A 14,446-nucleotide genomic window follows, 5' to 3' on the forward strand; every position below is an offset into this window, starting at 1 on the left:
GTTAGTCTAAATACAGCATTTTAATTAACCGCCTCGCCACTTTGGCGAACTCTCTGTGCTTCCTGTATGCTGTCCTGACATTGTTTCTCTGATCTGAATTGACTGTATATAAAATTCTTGATGGAAATTCGTTGCCTTTATTAACTCAGGCCCTGCAGAATCACATGTCAGAATATTGTGGTAAGAGTAAATCAGAAAGAGGAAGTGAATATGCGGACCAAGCATATTTCTTCAGTGCACTTGAAGTGTTTACAAGTGCTGTGCAGACTCATCTGTCAGTGAGACATGTGCAAGTGAGTTCAAGTTAGTCTGAAAAGTACACATGTATTCCAAGAAAGAAATGCATGGAAAGAAGAATTGAATCAAATAAGATCAGGAAGGCGAATTGAAGAGCATTCCACTAATCTTGGGTTTGTATTGTTGGCTTGGAGTGATTCCCTGAGTCAACAAAAGGAGGAATTCATTATATAATTCATTATAATTCCGATTGGTTGAATTTCAGAAACAGATGAACATCCCTTCAAACAATCTGTGTAACAATAGACCAATCTTGTTAAAACACAGACAAGAAACAGTGCCAGGCATCTGCTCAACCTGTGAGAGTGAGTGCAGGAGGGAGGGGGGCCTTGCCTGATGAAGAAATTTTATGTCAAATATTGAAAATGCCAGGATGCATATGATGCTCCAGTTTAAAATTGCAGTTGTAGTGTGCTGTAGGCCCTTCTTGTACAAGGGCTCATTTTAATCTCGTTGAGTTCCAACACTACTGACTCAACTGCAGAGGCAACTCCCTATCTCTAAACAAGTGTCATCGAGACTGGAAACGTTGGCTCTATTCTCACTCCACAGATGATGTCAGACCTGCTGAGTTTTTCCAGCATTTTCTGTTTTTGTTTCTGATTCCAATATCTGCAGTATTTTGCCTTTATCTTGGTGTTTAACTGTCTTCCACTTCTCTTCCAAGTATTCAGCCTTTTTTTCCATAAATGAAGATGAGTTTACATTTCCAGGAGAGTCAAGCTGAAGGAACTCAGAGTCATAGAGGTTTACAGCATGGAAACAGGCCCTTTTGGCCCAACTTGTCCATGATGCCCTTTTTTTTTAAAAACATCTCAGCTAATCCCAATTCCCCATGTTTGGTCCATATCCCTCTCTATCCATCTTATCCATGTAATTATCTAAATGCTTTGTAAAAGACAAAATTGTACCCACCTTTATTATTACCTTTGGCAGCTTGTTCCAAACACTCTCACCAGCCTTTGTGTGAAAAAATTGCCCCTCTGAACACTTCCTTGTATCTCTCCCCTCTCACCTTAAACCTGTGCTGTCTAGTTTTAGACTCCCCTACCTTTGGGAAAAGATATGGACGATCCAGCTGATTTGTGCCCCGAATTATTTTATAGATGAGCCCTCAGCCTCCTATGCTGCAAGGAAAAAAGTCCTGGTCTATCCAGCCTCTCCTTATAGTCAAATCATCAAGTCTCAGTAGCATCCTAGTAAATCTTTCCTGCACTCTTTATTTTGAGTTGAACAATATCCCTTCTATAATAGGGTGACCAAAACTGCATACAGTATTCCAATGTGGCCTTACCAATGTCTTGTACAACTTTAACAAGATGTCCCAACTTCTGTATTCAGTGTTCTGATGAAACCAAGCATGCCGAATGCCTTCTTCACCACTCTGTCCACCTGTGACTCCACTTTGAAGGAGCTATGAACATGTATCCCTAGATCTCTTTGTTCTGTAACTCTCCCCAATGCCCTACCATTAACTGACTAAGTCCTGCCTGGTTCAATCTACTAAAATGCATCAGCTCGCATTTGTCTAAATTAAACTCTATCTGCCATTTGTTAGCCCAGAGGCCCAATTGATCAAGATCCTGTTGCAATCGGAGATAATTGATTGTAGAATCTCCTCTGCTGGGTGGGAGAATGATGCAAAGCTGGATGGGAGGGTGAGCTGTGAGGAGGATGTAGAGATCTTTCTGTATGATTTGCACAAGTTGAATGAGTGGGTAAAAGATTGGCAGATGTGGCATAATTTGGATAATGTGAGATTATCCACTTGGGTAGCAAAAATGGGAAGGCAGATGGTTATATGAAACATAAATTAGGACAAGAATATGTGCAACAAGACCTGGGTTCCTTCGTACACCAGTCACTGAAGGTAAGCATGCAAGTGCAGCAGGCAGTAAAAAAGGCCAATGGTTTGTATGTCTTTTATAGCGTAAGGATTTGTGTACAGGAGCAGGGATATCTTAATGGAATTATACAGGGCCTTGGTAAGGCCACATTGTGTGCAGGTCTGGCCTCCTTGTCTGAGGAAGGATGTTTTTGTTCCAGGTGGAGTGGAGAGAAGGTTTACCAGACTGATTCCTGGAAATACGGAACTCAAGTATGAGGAGCAATTGAGTCAGTTAGGATTGTATTGGAGTTCAGAAGACTAAGGACGATTTTCATAGAAACCTAGAGAATTCCAACAGGACTCGACAGGATAGATGCAAGAAGGATATTCTTGAGTGCCCAAAATCAGGGGTCACATTCTGAGGATACAAGGTAGACCGTTCAGGACGGAGATGAGGAAAAATTTCTTCACCATCCATAGGTCAGCCGATGGAATTCGTTACCACAGAATTCAAGAAGTAGTTAGATATAGGTGAAGGGGATCAAAGGAGATAGGGGGAGAGGTGGGATCAGGATTTTGAATATAATCAACCAGATTATAATGAATGGTGGAGAAGGCTTGAATGGCGCAGTGGTCCCGTTCTGCTATTTTCTTTGCCTGTCCATGATGGACCACCCTGCTGATAGTTTAGGAATGCACAAACACTGGAGTGGAGTGTAATGGGCAGTTGTCAGATTAGAAACATCTCTGAAGAACTACCGAGCAAGTGGAACCATGACTGCTTCTGGCATCATGTTCTCAAGCTCGTTGCCTGGACTGAATCATCAATTTTGACATTGACAACTTGGGTCATTTTTTTTCTTCTTTTGCAGAGGAAAATTGTCCTCTTTGCATCTAGGATTTCTTACGTTTCAAACTAATGGCAGAAGGAACCTCGATGGCCTATGCTGCAATTCGGAAACCTTGTCATCTTTATAACAAAAGTAACTTTTCAGACTGGCATACTGATTTGAAGCTGAAAGGCTGCAGGTGTTAACGTGCTTCAGCAAGAGTCTCGGAACCGGAGCAGGAAAACATAGAAACTGGAAGCAGGAGTAGGCCATTGGGCCCCTGGAGCCTGCTCCACCATTGATCTTGATCATGACTGATCATCAAATTCAATATCCTGATCGTGTTTCTCCCCCACTGCACGCCCCCAATATCCCTTGATCCCTTCAGCTCCAAAGCAAGACCTGATATCTTCTTGAAATCACACAATGTTTTGGTCTTAACTGCTTTCTGTGAGAGTGAATTCCAGTCATTCACCACCCTCTGGGTGAAGAAATTTCTCCTCATCTCAGTTCTAAAAAGTTTCCCCCTTATCCTCGTACTATGACCCCTAGTTCTGGACTCCCCCCACTATCAGGAGCATTCTTTCTGAATCTACCCTGTCTAACCCCATTAGAATTTTATAGGTTCGATGGGAACCCCTCTCACTCTTGCAAATTCCAATGAATATAATCCTCACTGATTTAGCCTTGCCTCATCATGGCAGTATCTGGATGTCGAGCCATGAACTGAACAAGGAGCAGCTGAGGATTTCGGTCATAAGTGGTTTAAGATTTTAACCAACCACTGTGCACTTCAGTGAGGCAAAATGTGGAGTGTTTACAATTTCAAGAAAAAGCTCTGAATAACCATTCAGTGCAAAGCTTGTTCATAATTTTAACCCATATGTTCTGTCACTGGAAGTCAGATTGTTCTTTGGAAATTTTTTCTTCTTTCTCTCTTTTACCTTTTTCAAGTTTCCTTTCATCTCCTTTTCTCCTCCATTCAATTTGTAATTCTGTTGTGTTCCCTTCAGGCTGCCAGCACACATGCTTTCCCCTCTTTCTCCCCTGTTATGCGTTTGCCGTCTTCTTTTTGCAGTGATTACTGGTTGGAATTTTTTCAATAAAAACAATAAAATAATTTGTCGCAAAAATTTGCAAATTGACTTTGCTCCTCTGCTTGGCTGCTGTGGTCATGTATATGCTGTGCTGGAGTCAATTCAGTTTGGATCAGCTTGAGAACTCTTCTGGACTTATCCGAGTCCAACAAACCTGGCCCTTCAGTTTTCATTGTGGATGTTGAATGACTGTATTTGGTGCATTGTTAACACATTTGGCCAAATTGATCATGAGCAGATTCCACTCAAGCTCTGTTTCAGCTTTCTGTCTGAGGTTCCAGAAAATTCTGTTGGTTAACCACTTGATTGTGCCACAGCCATTTGATGTAATGTGATGATGTTGCCCTTCCTGTATTTTCCAGGATCATCGGTTACCAGTTTCTGGAAACCAGACTGTCGACTCGACTTCTTGTTACCAGATTGGAGACTTGGTATGGGCAAAGGTTGGCACTTACCCCTGGTGGCCCTGCATGGTGTCCAGCGATCCATTACAGCAGGTTCATACCAAGATCAACACAAGAGGTAAGACTGTATCCTGTGAGAATAATTGGCAGCAATGATATTTCCCTTGAAAAGCAAGGATCTTCCTTTAGTTTTACTTGGCTATAGCCAAGATGCGGTATTTGTGCTGGAGTCAGGCACTGGGCCATGTGTCCAGTCAGGTTGATACTCTTGTTGCAAAAAAATTGTTGCTGTTACTGGGATGAACTCCTCTTTTACATGATGTCCACTACACAGTGTTTCACTTGTTTCACTTTCAGCCTGTAAAGTGTGAAGCAGAAAGTTTTTTTGTTTTGGTATTTGTAATTGCTGTCACATGTTTCTGGTGTCAGTTTTGCATTGGCCATAAGAACGAGGAGTAGGAGTGGGTCATCTGGCCCCTCAAGCCTGTTCAGCCATTCAGTAAGATCATGGCTGATCTTTTCGTGGGCTCCACTTTACCACCCGCTCACCATAACCCTTAATTCCTTTACTTTTCAAAAGTTTATCTATCCTTGCCTTAAAACTCATTGTTCACTGGGCAGGGAATTCCACAGATTGACAACTCTTTTTGTAAAGAAGTTCTTCCTCAACTCAGTCCTAAATCTGCAGCAACTCTTGATTTTTTTTTAATGGTTGGGAAAGCACATGGAAGCACAAGTCCTCTCAGTTCATTCAATTCAAATATTTGAGAGAGACTGGGAGGGTAACTACTATTGGATCACCCTTAGAGGAAAGTCTTCAGTTTGCCCTTCTGCTCCCCACACAGCATCTAACTGTTTTTTAAATGATCCCAGTGTTTTTTTGACTGCTACTACATGTAAGCCCATGTCACACACTGACTTGGTACAGTGAAATTTCTGACACTGCTCACTGAATTTATTTATCCTGACCTTGTCCAACACACGGTTGAACCTTATCCTTCTGTTGAACTGCCATGTTGTAGGTTTACTTTTCCTACACCATCCTACCTAAAACGTAGTGGCAACAGCTGATTAAAGTGGCTGTGATGAGTTTATTCAGTCGTTGATAACCAGAAGAAGGCAACAGTATTGTGTCAATCGTACTGCTCTGTGCAGCCAATGGAGCAGAAAATTCTCTCATTTCCTTGGCCATAACAAATTGCCAAATACTTGGTAAATTTACCCATCCCCTGTCCAATTCTTCAATTATGACTACAGATTAGAATTGCCATTAGCTGGATATTTTCATACCCTCCGCATTCGATGAGAGAACATTTGCTTAATGTGGCCTGTCAGTTTCAAGATAGTCTCTGCCAGCCTCTTAATTTATATCAAAAACAAATCTCAAATCCACAATAACTTGGTGAAGCCAGCTCGTGAGAAATGGTGATGACGATGGGTTTGATGGTAACTTTCAAAAGGGACTTGGATACATAGAAAAGAGACTATTTGGCAGAGCTATACAAAAAGAACAAACTCTGTAAGAGATCTGGTCCAAGTACAATGGAGTGAATGGTTGCCTCTGAAGTGTCCTGCAATTGTGTAAAACATTTTGTATTTTATTCTGAGCATGTGCAAATGCTGCCTATGCATTTTGGTTTAAGAGTGTTACAGTTGCAGCCTGACAAGTGGTTCTGGAAATATTCATTTTATATTGATCAAAAACGGTTCTCTTTTTACAGCCAGCCAGGTGGCTTCTTTATGGCAGCTCACGGCATAATACTGAATTCAAATGAGATTTGGCCAAGTTTCAATTGTGGACTCAAATTGAATTATTAACATGAAACGAATATTTTTCTGGGCACTTCTCCAATAGCAGTATGTAAACAAAAGGGTTTTTTTTTCATACACTCATTCACAGGTTGTGGGTGTCTCTGGCAAGGCCAGTCTTTATTGCCCATCCTTAATTGTCCTTGAGTAGGTGACGGTGAGCACCTTCAGGAGCCGTCTTTATGGTGAAGGTGCTCTCACAGTGCTATCACGTAGGGATTCCAGGATTTTAACCTCGCGACAATGAAGAGACAGGAATGCATTTACGAGTCAAGATGATGTGTGACTTGAGAACAATTTGCAGATATTGCAATGCATCTGCTGTTCCTGTCCTTCTATGTGGTAGAGGATACAAGTTTGGAAGGCGCTGCCAGTGGAGCCCTGGTGAACTGCTGACTGTAGCTTGTAGATGATAGACTCTGCAACCACTATATATAGGTGGGAAGACATGATTATTGTCTGTGGCACCAAGCAAATGGCCTGCTTTGTCTTGGATGTTGTCGAGCTTCCTTGAAGGTTGTTGGAGCTGCACTCATCCAGGCAAGTAGAGGTTACTGCATCACACTCCTGACTTGTGCTTTGTGGATGGTGGACAGGCTTCAAGCAGTCAGTCAGAATGGTGAATGGCTTGAAAGGGAACTTGCAGATGGTGGTGTTCCTAGATATCTGCTGTCCTTGTCCTGCTAGATGGTTGTGGTCGTGTGTTTAGAAAGTGCTAAGGATGAGTTGATGCAATGCTACTTGTAGATGGTACACGTGACTGCTACTGTGCATCGGTAGTGGAGTGAGTGGAGGTTTTTGGATATGATGTTGATCAAGTGGGACTGCTTTGTCCTGGATGATGTCAAGCTTCTTGAGTGTTGTGGGAACTGCACCCACACAGGCAAGTGGGGAGTATTCCATCACACTCCTGACTTGTGCCTTGTTGATGATGGACAGTCAGTCTATATGGTTAAAAGAATACTGCAGTCTATTGTGGATGAAGCTTGTTCTTCCCTGTCCTAGTTAGGTGGGAGGTTGGACGTAGAAATATTTTTGAAGTTATAATTTAGGTGGAAATGGAGTACTGTAATGAGCTTCAATCACTTTAGTTAGAAATGATGAAACTGGCCAGGGTTCCTCTTCGAAAGTATGCATGTACATCTCAACTGAGTGTAAGATTGGGCACTTGAGTGAGAAAGCAGAGGGTAAATGACTTCCCTATCCCACCAAGAAGCCACATTTTTATGCAAAGTAACAAAAAGAAAGAAAAAATAGAAAAATGCTAACATCTGTGTTTGCGCTATTGTAATTAGCGACAGGAATGATCTGCCTAGTCATTACTTTTGCACGATGTAAGCATCTCTCAGGCACTTCATATCACAGCCATTCCCTAAAATGGGAAATGACAGGTCCCAAATTGGTAAGTTCTTTTATTTTCCTTAGTTTACGCACTGGGGTTCTGCTGGCAATGAGGAACTTGCCAGCTGGAATATGGACCTGTACCCTGGCTAACTGTGTTTGACACACTGAGAGAGGTTGTTTTTTCCTTAAGCAAAAAAGACTGAGAGGGCGACCTGATTGAGATGCTCAAGATTATGAGGGGCATGGACAGGTGAATAGAGAGCAACTGATCCCCTTCGTTGAAGGGTCAGTAATTGGGGGGGGTGTCACAAGTTAAAAGTGAGGGGTGGGAGGCTTTGGGGGGATTTGAGGGAAACCATTTTTACCCGGAGGGTGGCAACGGTCTGGAATGCATTGCCGGAGAAGGTGACGGAGATGGAATGCCTCACATCCTTCAACAAGTATTTGGATGAGTACTTGCCACATCGTAACATTCAAAGCTATGAGCCAAGTGCTGGCAAGTGGGATTAAGTGGGCAGGTCAGGACCTTTCATGCTGTGGTATAGACTCAATGGGCAGAAGATATGCCTGTGATCTGCCGGTGGGCATTGAATTATCACATACTTTGTACTTTCAGTACCTTCAGTGAATATGTTAAAGATAGTCTATGGAAGCTTCCTCCAATAATATTTGACATTTGTTCATGTGATGCGGGTGCCACTAGCGAGGCCAGCATTTGTTGCACATCCCTAATTGCGCTCAGAGAGATCGTGGTGAGCTACCTCCTTGAACTGTTGCAGTCCATGTGCTGTAGGTACATCCACAGTATTAGCAAGGGAGCTCCAGGATTTGGGCCGATGAAGGAGTGGTGATATATTTCCAAGTCAGGGTGGTGTGTTTCTTGGAGGGGAACTTCCCATGTACCTGCTATCCCTTGTCCTAGATAGTGGAGGGCATGGGTTTGGAAGGTGTTGTCGAAGGAGAATTATTGAGTTCTGCAGTGTATCTTGTAGATGGTACACACTGCTGCTACTGTTAGGTTGATGGTGGAGGGAGTGGATGTTTGTGGATATCAAATGGGCTGTGTTGTCTTGGGTGATGTTGAGCTTTTTAACTGTTATTGGAGTTGCATTAATCCAGGGAAGGGTATTCCATCACGCTCCTGACTGGTGCCTTGAGGACAATGTGTGTCTGATTGTAGCTTCGAGTCATGTGGCAAGATAATTAAGATGTTGAGTACAAAGTTTGTTCTGATTATTTCAAGATGGTCTCTGTTTATGTTTTAAAAAGTCTGACCCATTTTGAGACAACAATCTAATTATATTAAATAGCACAATAAAAGCTGTTGAAGATCACAAATTATTACCAATTGTTGTCACTGTTTTTGACAATTTAATGACTGCTTCTGAGGGCAAGAAAGGTCAACTAAATAATGCTAAAAGACTTGTTATTAAACATCGTGCTGTAAAAAGCCAGGGAAATTCATTACAGTTGGGGATTAACAGGTTGACAGTATATTGGACCAAAAAAGTGTGTTAGATAAACCAGGAAAAGCTTTGCCTGAGTCATTTCGCCTTGTACTCCAGCAAAGCAAAAACATTTCACCAGAGGAGAGTAGATACGTTGAGTCACCCTGAATCATTCCAATGCCTTGTCTTTGACAAGTTGGTGGACTGGCTTGTGTAAAGTGTGTGGAGACCAATTCTCAAAGGAGGTAAGAAAAAATAACATTTTGAAGGGAATAAGGACACCTGGTCACATGGCAAGAAATCATCCAACTACTCAATTTTCATATGCTGTTGTAGCGAAAGTGATGATAGCCACATTTGATCATGCAACTACATTTCAGCAGGGCAGCAAATTAACAGCCCTAGGTACTCTGGAACAATAGGTGTTAATGTGGGGCAAGCATGATGCCTTGGAAATTGTCAGTGAATGCCATCGCAAATATGGTTGACATTTTCATTATTGAGGCTGTAAAACATCTTGTTTCAGTGGTGAAGTGTATACATGACAAAGTTGTGTCTCCTCTTTGTAAATATGTAGAAACCTTTTAGCATTGACTGGCGATTACACCACACGCATTTTTAAAAATCATGTCTTTCTTCCGGTCCAGGAATCCTTTATCCGCAAATTCAAGAGTCAGAAGTGTATCTCAGAGATTGCTGATGTTCAAAGTCTGTCTGATTTGGAAATTGTAATCTTTGATCTGTTTGTGCAGGTGCTCGCGAGTACCATGTGCAGTTCTTTGGGACGGTGCCAGAAAGAGCCTGGATCCACGAGAAGCGAGTGGCGCCCTACAAGGGGCGCTCACAGTACAGTGCACTTGTTGCAGAAACTGCCAAACAGGCCAGCAACGCTGCAGAGAAACAAAAGGTATCCACAATGAGAAATTATCCAAAGTTTAAACCAAATTAAGTTTCACTTGCAAATATGTCAATGGGGCAGAATCTTCATTTTCTGTCGGATCCTGTGGATTACTGATTCTTGGGTTTGTTAATTTTTAAAGCTTTGCCACAAGGGCAAGCATACTTCTGTATCCTACAGGGCTTTCCTGTCTTCATTTACTTATTTAATGTATTATTTGCACAGTTTTCCTGCCCTCTGCTGAAGATCTTCCATCTTGGACCCCTCCACTTGGTTGAAAAGATCTCAGAAGAGATCTGAGCAGACGGACCTTCCCAATTGAGCAGGAATGGGAAGGCTGCCATCACTATTGTTCTCCTGTGTTCTAATGGCTGCTTTCTTCAATGCCTCTGAAGTCTTCTACTCTCACATCAGCTTGGGTGTTGGGGGTGGTTATTCTGCCTATGATCTGTAATGGTGCTTTTTGTTTGTCTGAGATAGCTCAAAACAAAGAACCATTAAAAATGTCATTACTTGTTAGAGGCAAATTGGCTCTTCATTGCTGGTCTTTGCCTTTTAAAATGGCAAAGCAATACAAGGCAGACAAAATTAAAAATAGTTTGCTCAGTCCAAGTTAAGTGTAATTAAAGCGTACAATCCCAGTTGTGTAATCATTATAAAAGCTTTGGCAAAAGGCATTTGGTCCAAAATTTGTGTTGTAGTGAAACTTTCTTTTACATTTTTGCTTCTGTGTCATCTCCTCTCCAACTTGTAATTCTTTCTGAAAGCACTTTGACAGCCTGTTAAATTAACTGGAGCTCCCTGTGGGTCGAGCAGTCATTAGTCGCTTGATTGTGATGAAAAGACTGGGAGCTTGTGAAAAAAAAGTGTATTCCTGGTTTGTGATTGACTATTTCATGAACTAAGTGTTGTTAGGAAGCAGCCAACTTGAGCCCTGGTATTCCTGGCAGTCGCAGTTAATTCAAGTTTCTTAGGAATTGAAAACATTCTGAAGGAAAATCAGACCAAACATTGTGTTTCAGATGAGGAAGGGTGTGGGGAATGGTCGACATTTTGGCTTAAGATTTGCAAATTAAAAGTTTCAGTTTTGTCATATACATGCTAAGAAGTGTTTGTATGTTTTGAGGTCTAGCAGTTTATCGATACCTGCCTAGAAATTCTATGACTGCAATAAAAACCAGTGAGTTAGAAAAGTAATTGACTGCTGAAAGGAAAGCCCAGTAGGATCCACAAGAATTGGCCTTTGGAATTAACAATTGTTCCAATCACGTGCAACACAGTCGGTGAAACTTGAGGACTGTTTTTATCTATGCACTGGGAAGAAAATTGGACCCAAAGCATGATTAGCACTATTGGCCAGAACTTGTAAAAATGTGGGGAGATTAACATAACATAAGAACATAAGAAATGGGAGCAGGAGTAGGCCATCTAGCCCCTTGAGCCTGCCCTGCCATTCAATAAGATCATGGCTGATCTGTCGTGGCTCAGTTCCACATTCCCGCCCTCTCCCCATAACCCTTAATCCCCTCGCTTATCAAAAACCCATCAACCCGCGTCTTAAAAATATTGAGCGAGGCAGCCTGCACCATTTCAACGGGCAGAGAATTCCAGAGATTCACCACCCTTTGAGTGAAGAAGTTCCTCCTCAACTCCGTTCTAAACTGCCCCCCCTTTATCTTGAGGCTGTGCCCCCTAGTCCTACTGTCCTTTCTGAGCGGGAAGAGTATTTCCACCTCTATCCTATCCATCCCATTCATCATCTTATACGTCGCAATGAGATCTCCCCTCATTCTTCTAAACTCCAACGAGTACAAGCCTGGTTTATTCAGCCTCTCCTCATAGCTCAACCCCCTCAACTCCGGTATCAGCCTAGTAAACCTCCTCTGCACTCCCTCCAAGGCCAAAATATCCTTGCGTAAGTGCGGCGACCAAAACTGCACACAGTACTCCAGCTGCGGCCTCACCAATGCCCTACACGGCTGCAGCAAGACCTCCCTACTTTTATATTCAATCCCCCTCGCTATGAAGGCCAGCATCCCATTCGCCTTCCTGACCACCTGCTGCACCTGCAGGCTGGGTTTTTGCGACTCATGCACAAGGACCCCGAGGTCCCTCTGCACCGTCGCCTGCTGCATTTTTTCGCCACGTAAGTAATAGTCCTTCCTACCATTATTCCTACCGAAGTGGACCACCTTGCACTTGCCAACATTAAATTCCATTTGCCAGTCCCTGGCCCATTCGCCCAGCCTATCTAGATCCTTCTGCAGACTCTCCACACCCTCCGCGCAATTTGCCGTTCCACCAATCTTGCTGTCATCAGCAAATTTCGACACCATACACTCGGTTCCCTCCTCCAGATCATCTATATAAATGGTAAATAGCTGAGGCCCCAGCACCGACCCCTGGGGCACTCCACTAGTCGCCAACCGCCAATCCGAATAGCACCCGTTGACCCCCACTCTCTGCCTCCTATTTGACAACCAATCCTCTATCCACACTAACACCCTACCCCCAACTCCATGCCCCCTTACCTTCTGCAATAACCTCTTGTGAGGTACCTTGTCAAACGCCTTCTGAAAATCAAGAAAGACCACATCCACCGGCTCTCCTCTATCCACCGCCCTAGACTCATCCTCGTAGAACTCCAATAAATTTGTCAGACACGACTTCCCCTTAACGAAACCGTGCTGCGTCTGCTCTATCAAGCAATTCCCCTCAAGATGCCTCGCTATTTCCTTCTTGATGACGAATGCTAACATCTTACCTACAACAGATGTTAAACTAACCAGCCTATAATTGCCTGCCTTCTTAAACAACGGTGTAACATTAGCCGTTTTCCAATCTTCTGACACTTCCCCGGAATCCAGCGACGTCTGGAAAATAACCACCAAGGCATCCACTATCACCTCCGCCATTTCTTTCAGAACCCTCGGATGCATTCCATCTGGTCCTGGGGACTTGTCCACAATCAGTCCCTCCAGTCTGTCGAGCACCGCCTCTCTAGTAACAATAATGTCATTGAGACCCTCCAGTCCTACCACCTTTCTGTCGCTAACACCCGGCAAATTATTCACGTCCTCCTCCGTGAAGACCGAAACAAAAAAGTTATTCAAGACCTCAGCCATTTCCCCATCCCCTACCACTAAATCCCCCCTCTCATCCTCCAACGTTCACCCTAGCCAGCCTCTTCCTTTTTATATATTTATAAAAACTCTTGCTATCCTTTTTTATATTAAGCGCTAGCTCAGCTTCATAGTTTCTCCTACCCTTCTTTATCAACTTCTTTGTCAGTCTTTGTTGACATTTAAACCTCTCCCATTCCTCTTCTCGCCCGCTACTCTTAGCTACTCTAAACGCCTCCGCTTTTAATTTAACACTTCCCTTCACCTCCTTCGTTATCCACGGCTTATTACCTCTCCTCCTACGGTCCTTTTTAACCATCGGAATAAATTTCTGCTGAGCACCAAGAAAGATCTCCTTAAAGATCCTCCACTGCTCCTTAGCAGACCTACCTTCCAAAGTGCTCCCCCAGTCAACATTCGCCAATTCTTCTCTCATCCTACCGTACTCCCCTCTGTTCAAACAAAGGATGCGTGTCTGGGAACCCACTTTCTCCTCCTCCATCTGCACCAGGAACTCCACCATACAATGATCACTCTCCCCAAGAGCATCCTTCACCGCAAGGTCCCTAATTCTACCCGCCTCATTACATAACACCAGATCCAAGATAGCTCGCTCCCTCGTCGGCTCCAACACACACTGTTCAAGGAAACTATCCCGGCAGCATTCCAAGTACTCCTCCTCGAGCCCACCGCGTCCAACATGGGTCGACCGATCAATATGTTTGTTCTCCATGTTTTGTTCTCAAAATGTCTCCCTGATTAGCATTTGAGACCATACAGGAGATGGTGAGGAGGTCCTCACCTGAGCTGCCAATTTGCATGTTAAAACAGGTGAGGGCATTGCAAGTTGTACTGCTTTTCTTCCCACTCTCAAGTGCCACCTTTCAGATGAGACTTGTCTGTCCCCTTGGGTGGTGAGAAAAAATCCCAAACTGCTATTTGAAAAAAACATGGGCGTTCTTCCTCTTTTATGCCAAATAACATCAGTAAGTAAAGAGATTAACATCAGTAAGTAAAGGTCATTAACATATTTCTGTTTGCAATAGCTTGCAGATTGCCCATCACATTTCCAAAATGAAAACAGTGGAGCTACTTTAGAACTATTTTGTTGGCTGCAAAGGACTTGCAGTCACCCTGAGGTGGTGAACTGAGTATAAAAATGCACGTCTTTATTTTTGAATTATTCAGTTATGTCTACTCCTTCTGGCTTTTTTTTTTGATTTTTTAATTTGGATTTTTCTGTGCCAATCTTCATGCACAAAACAGCTTGTTTCATTTCATTTCCTCCACCCCATTCTAGAATTTGTTTATTTCACCCCTGTTATGAAACAGAGGTTGATTTCCCCCACCCACCCACCCACCCATCGAG

The 14,446-nt window shown here is 43.1% G+C and overlaps 1 protein-coding gene across 5 annotated transcripts in view; it reads left to right on the top strand.

Moving 5' to 3' along the window:
* The window catches only part of nsd3 (nuclear receptor binding SET domain protein 3), an 80,923-nt gene that overhangs the window by 22,753 nt on the left and 43,724 nt on the right, over positions 1 to 14,446 (top strand). For all 5 annotated transcript variants that reach the window (XM_080217137.1, XM_080217140.1, XM_080217139.1 and 2 more), the window contains exons 3-4: positions 4,415 to 4,574; positions 9,810 to 9,964. In XM_080217137.1, the coding sequence (XP_080073263.1) occupies positions 4,415 to 4,574; positions 9,810 to 9,964 (315 nt within the window). The remainder of the gene's footprint in view (positions 1 to 4,414; positions 4,575 to 9,809; positions 9,965 to 14,446) is intronic.

Source organism: Carcharhinus amblyrhynchos, chromosome 34 (genome assembly GCF_965287045.1).
Source record: "Carcharhinus amblyrhynchos chromosome 34, sCarAmb.v2.hapA, whole genome shotgun sequence".
Taxonomy (NCBI): domain Eukaryota; kingdom Metazoa; phylum Chordata; class Chondrichthyes; order Carcharhiniformes; family Carcharhinidae; genus Carcharhinus; species Carcharhinus amblyrhynchos.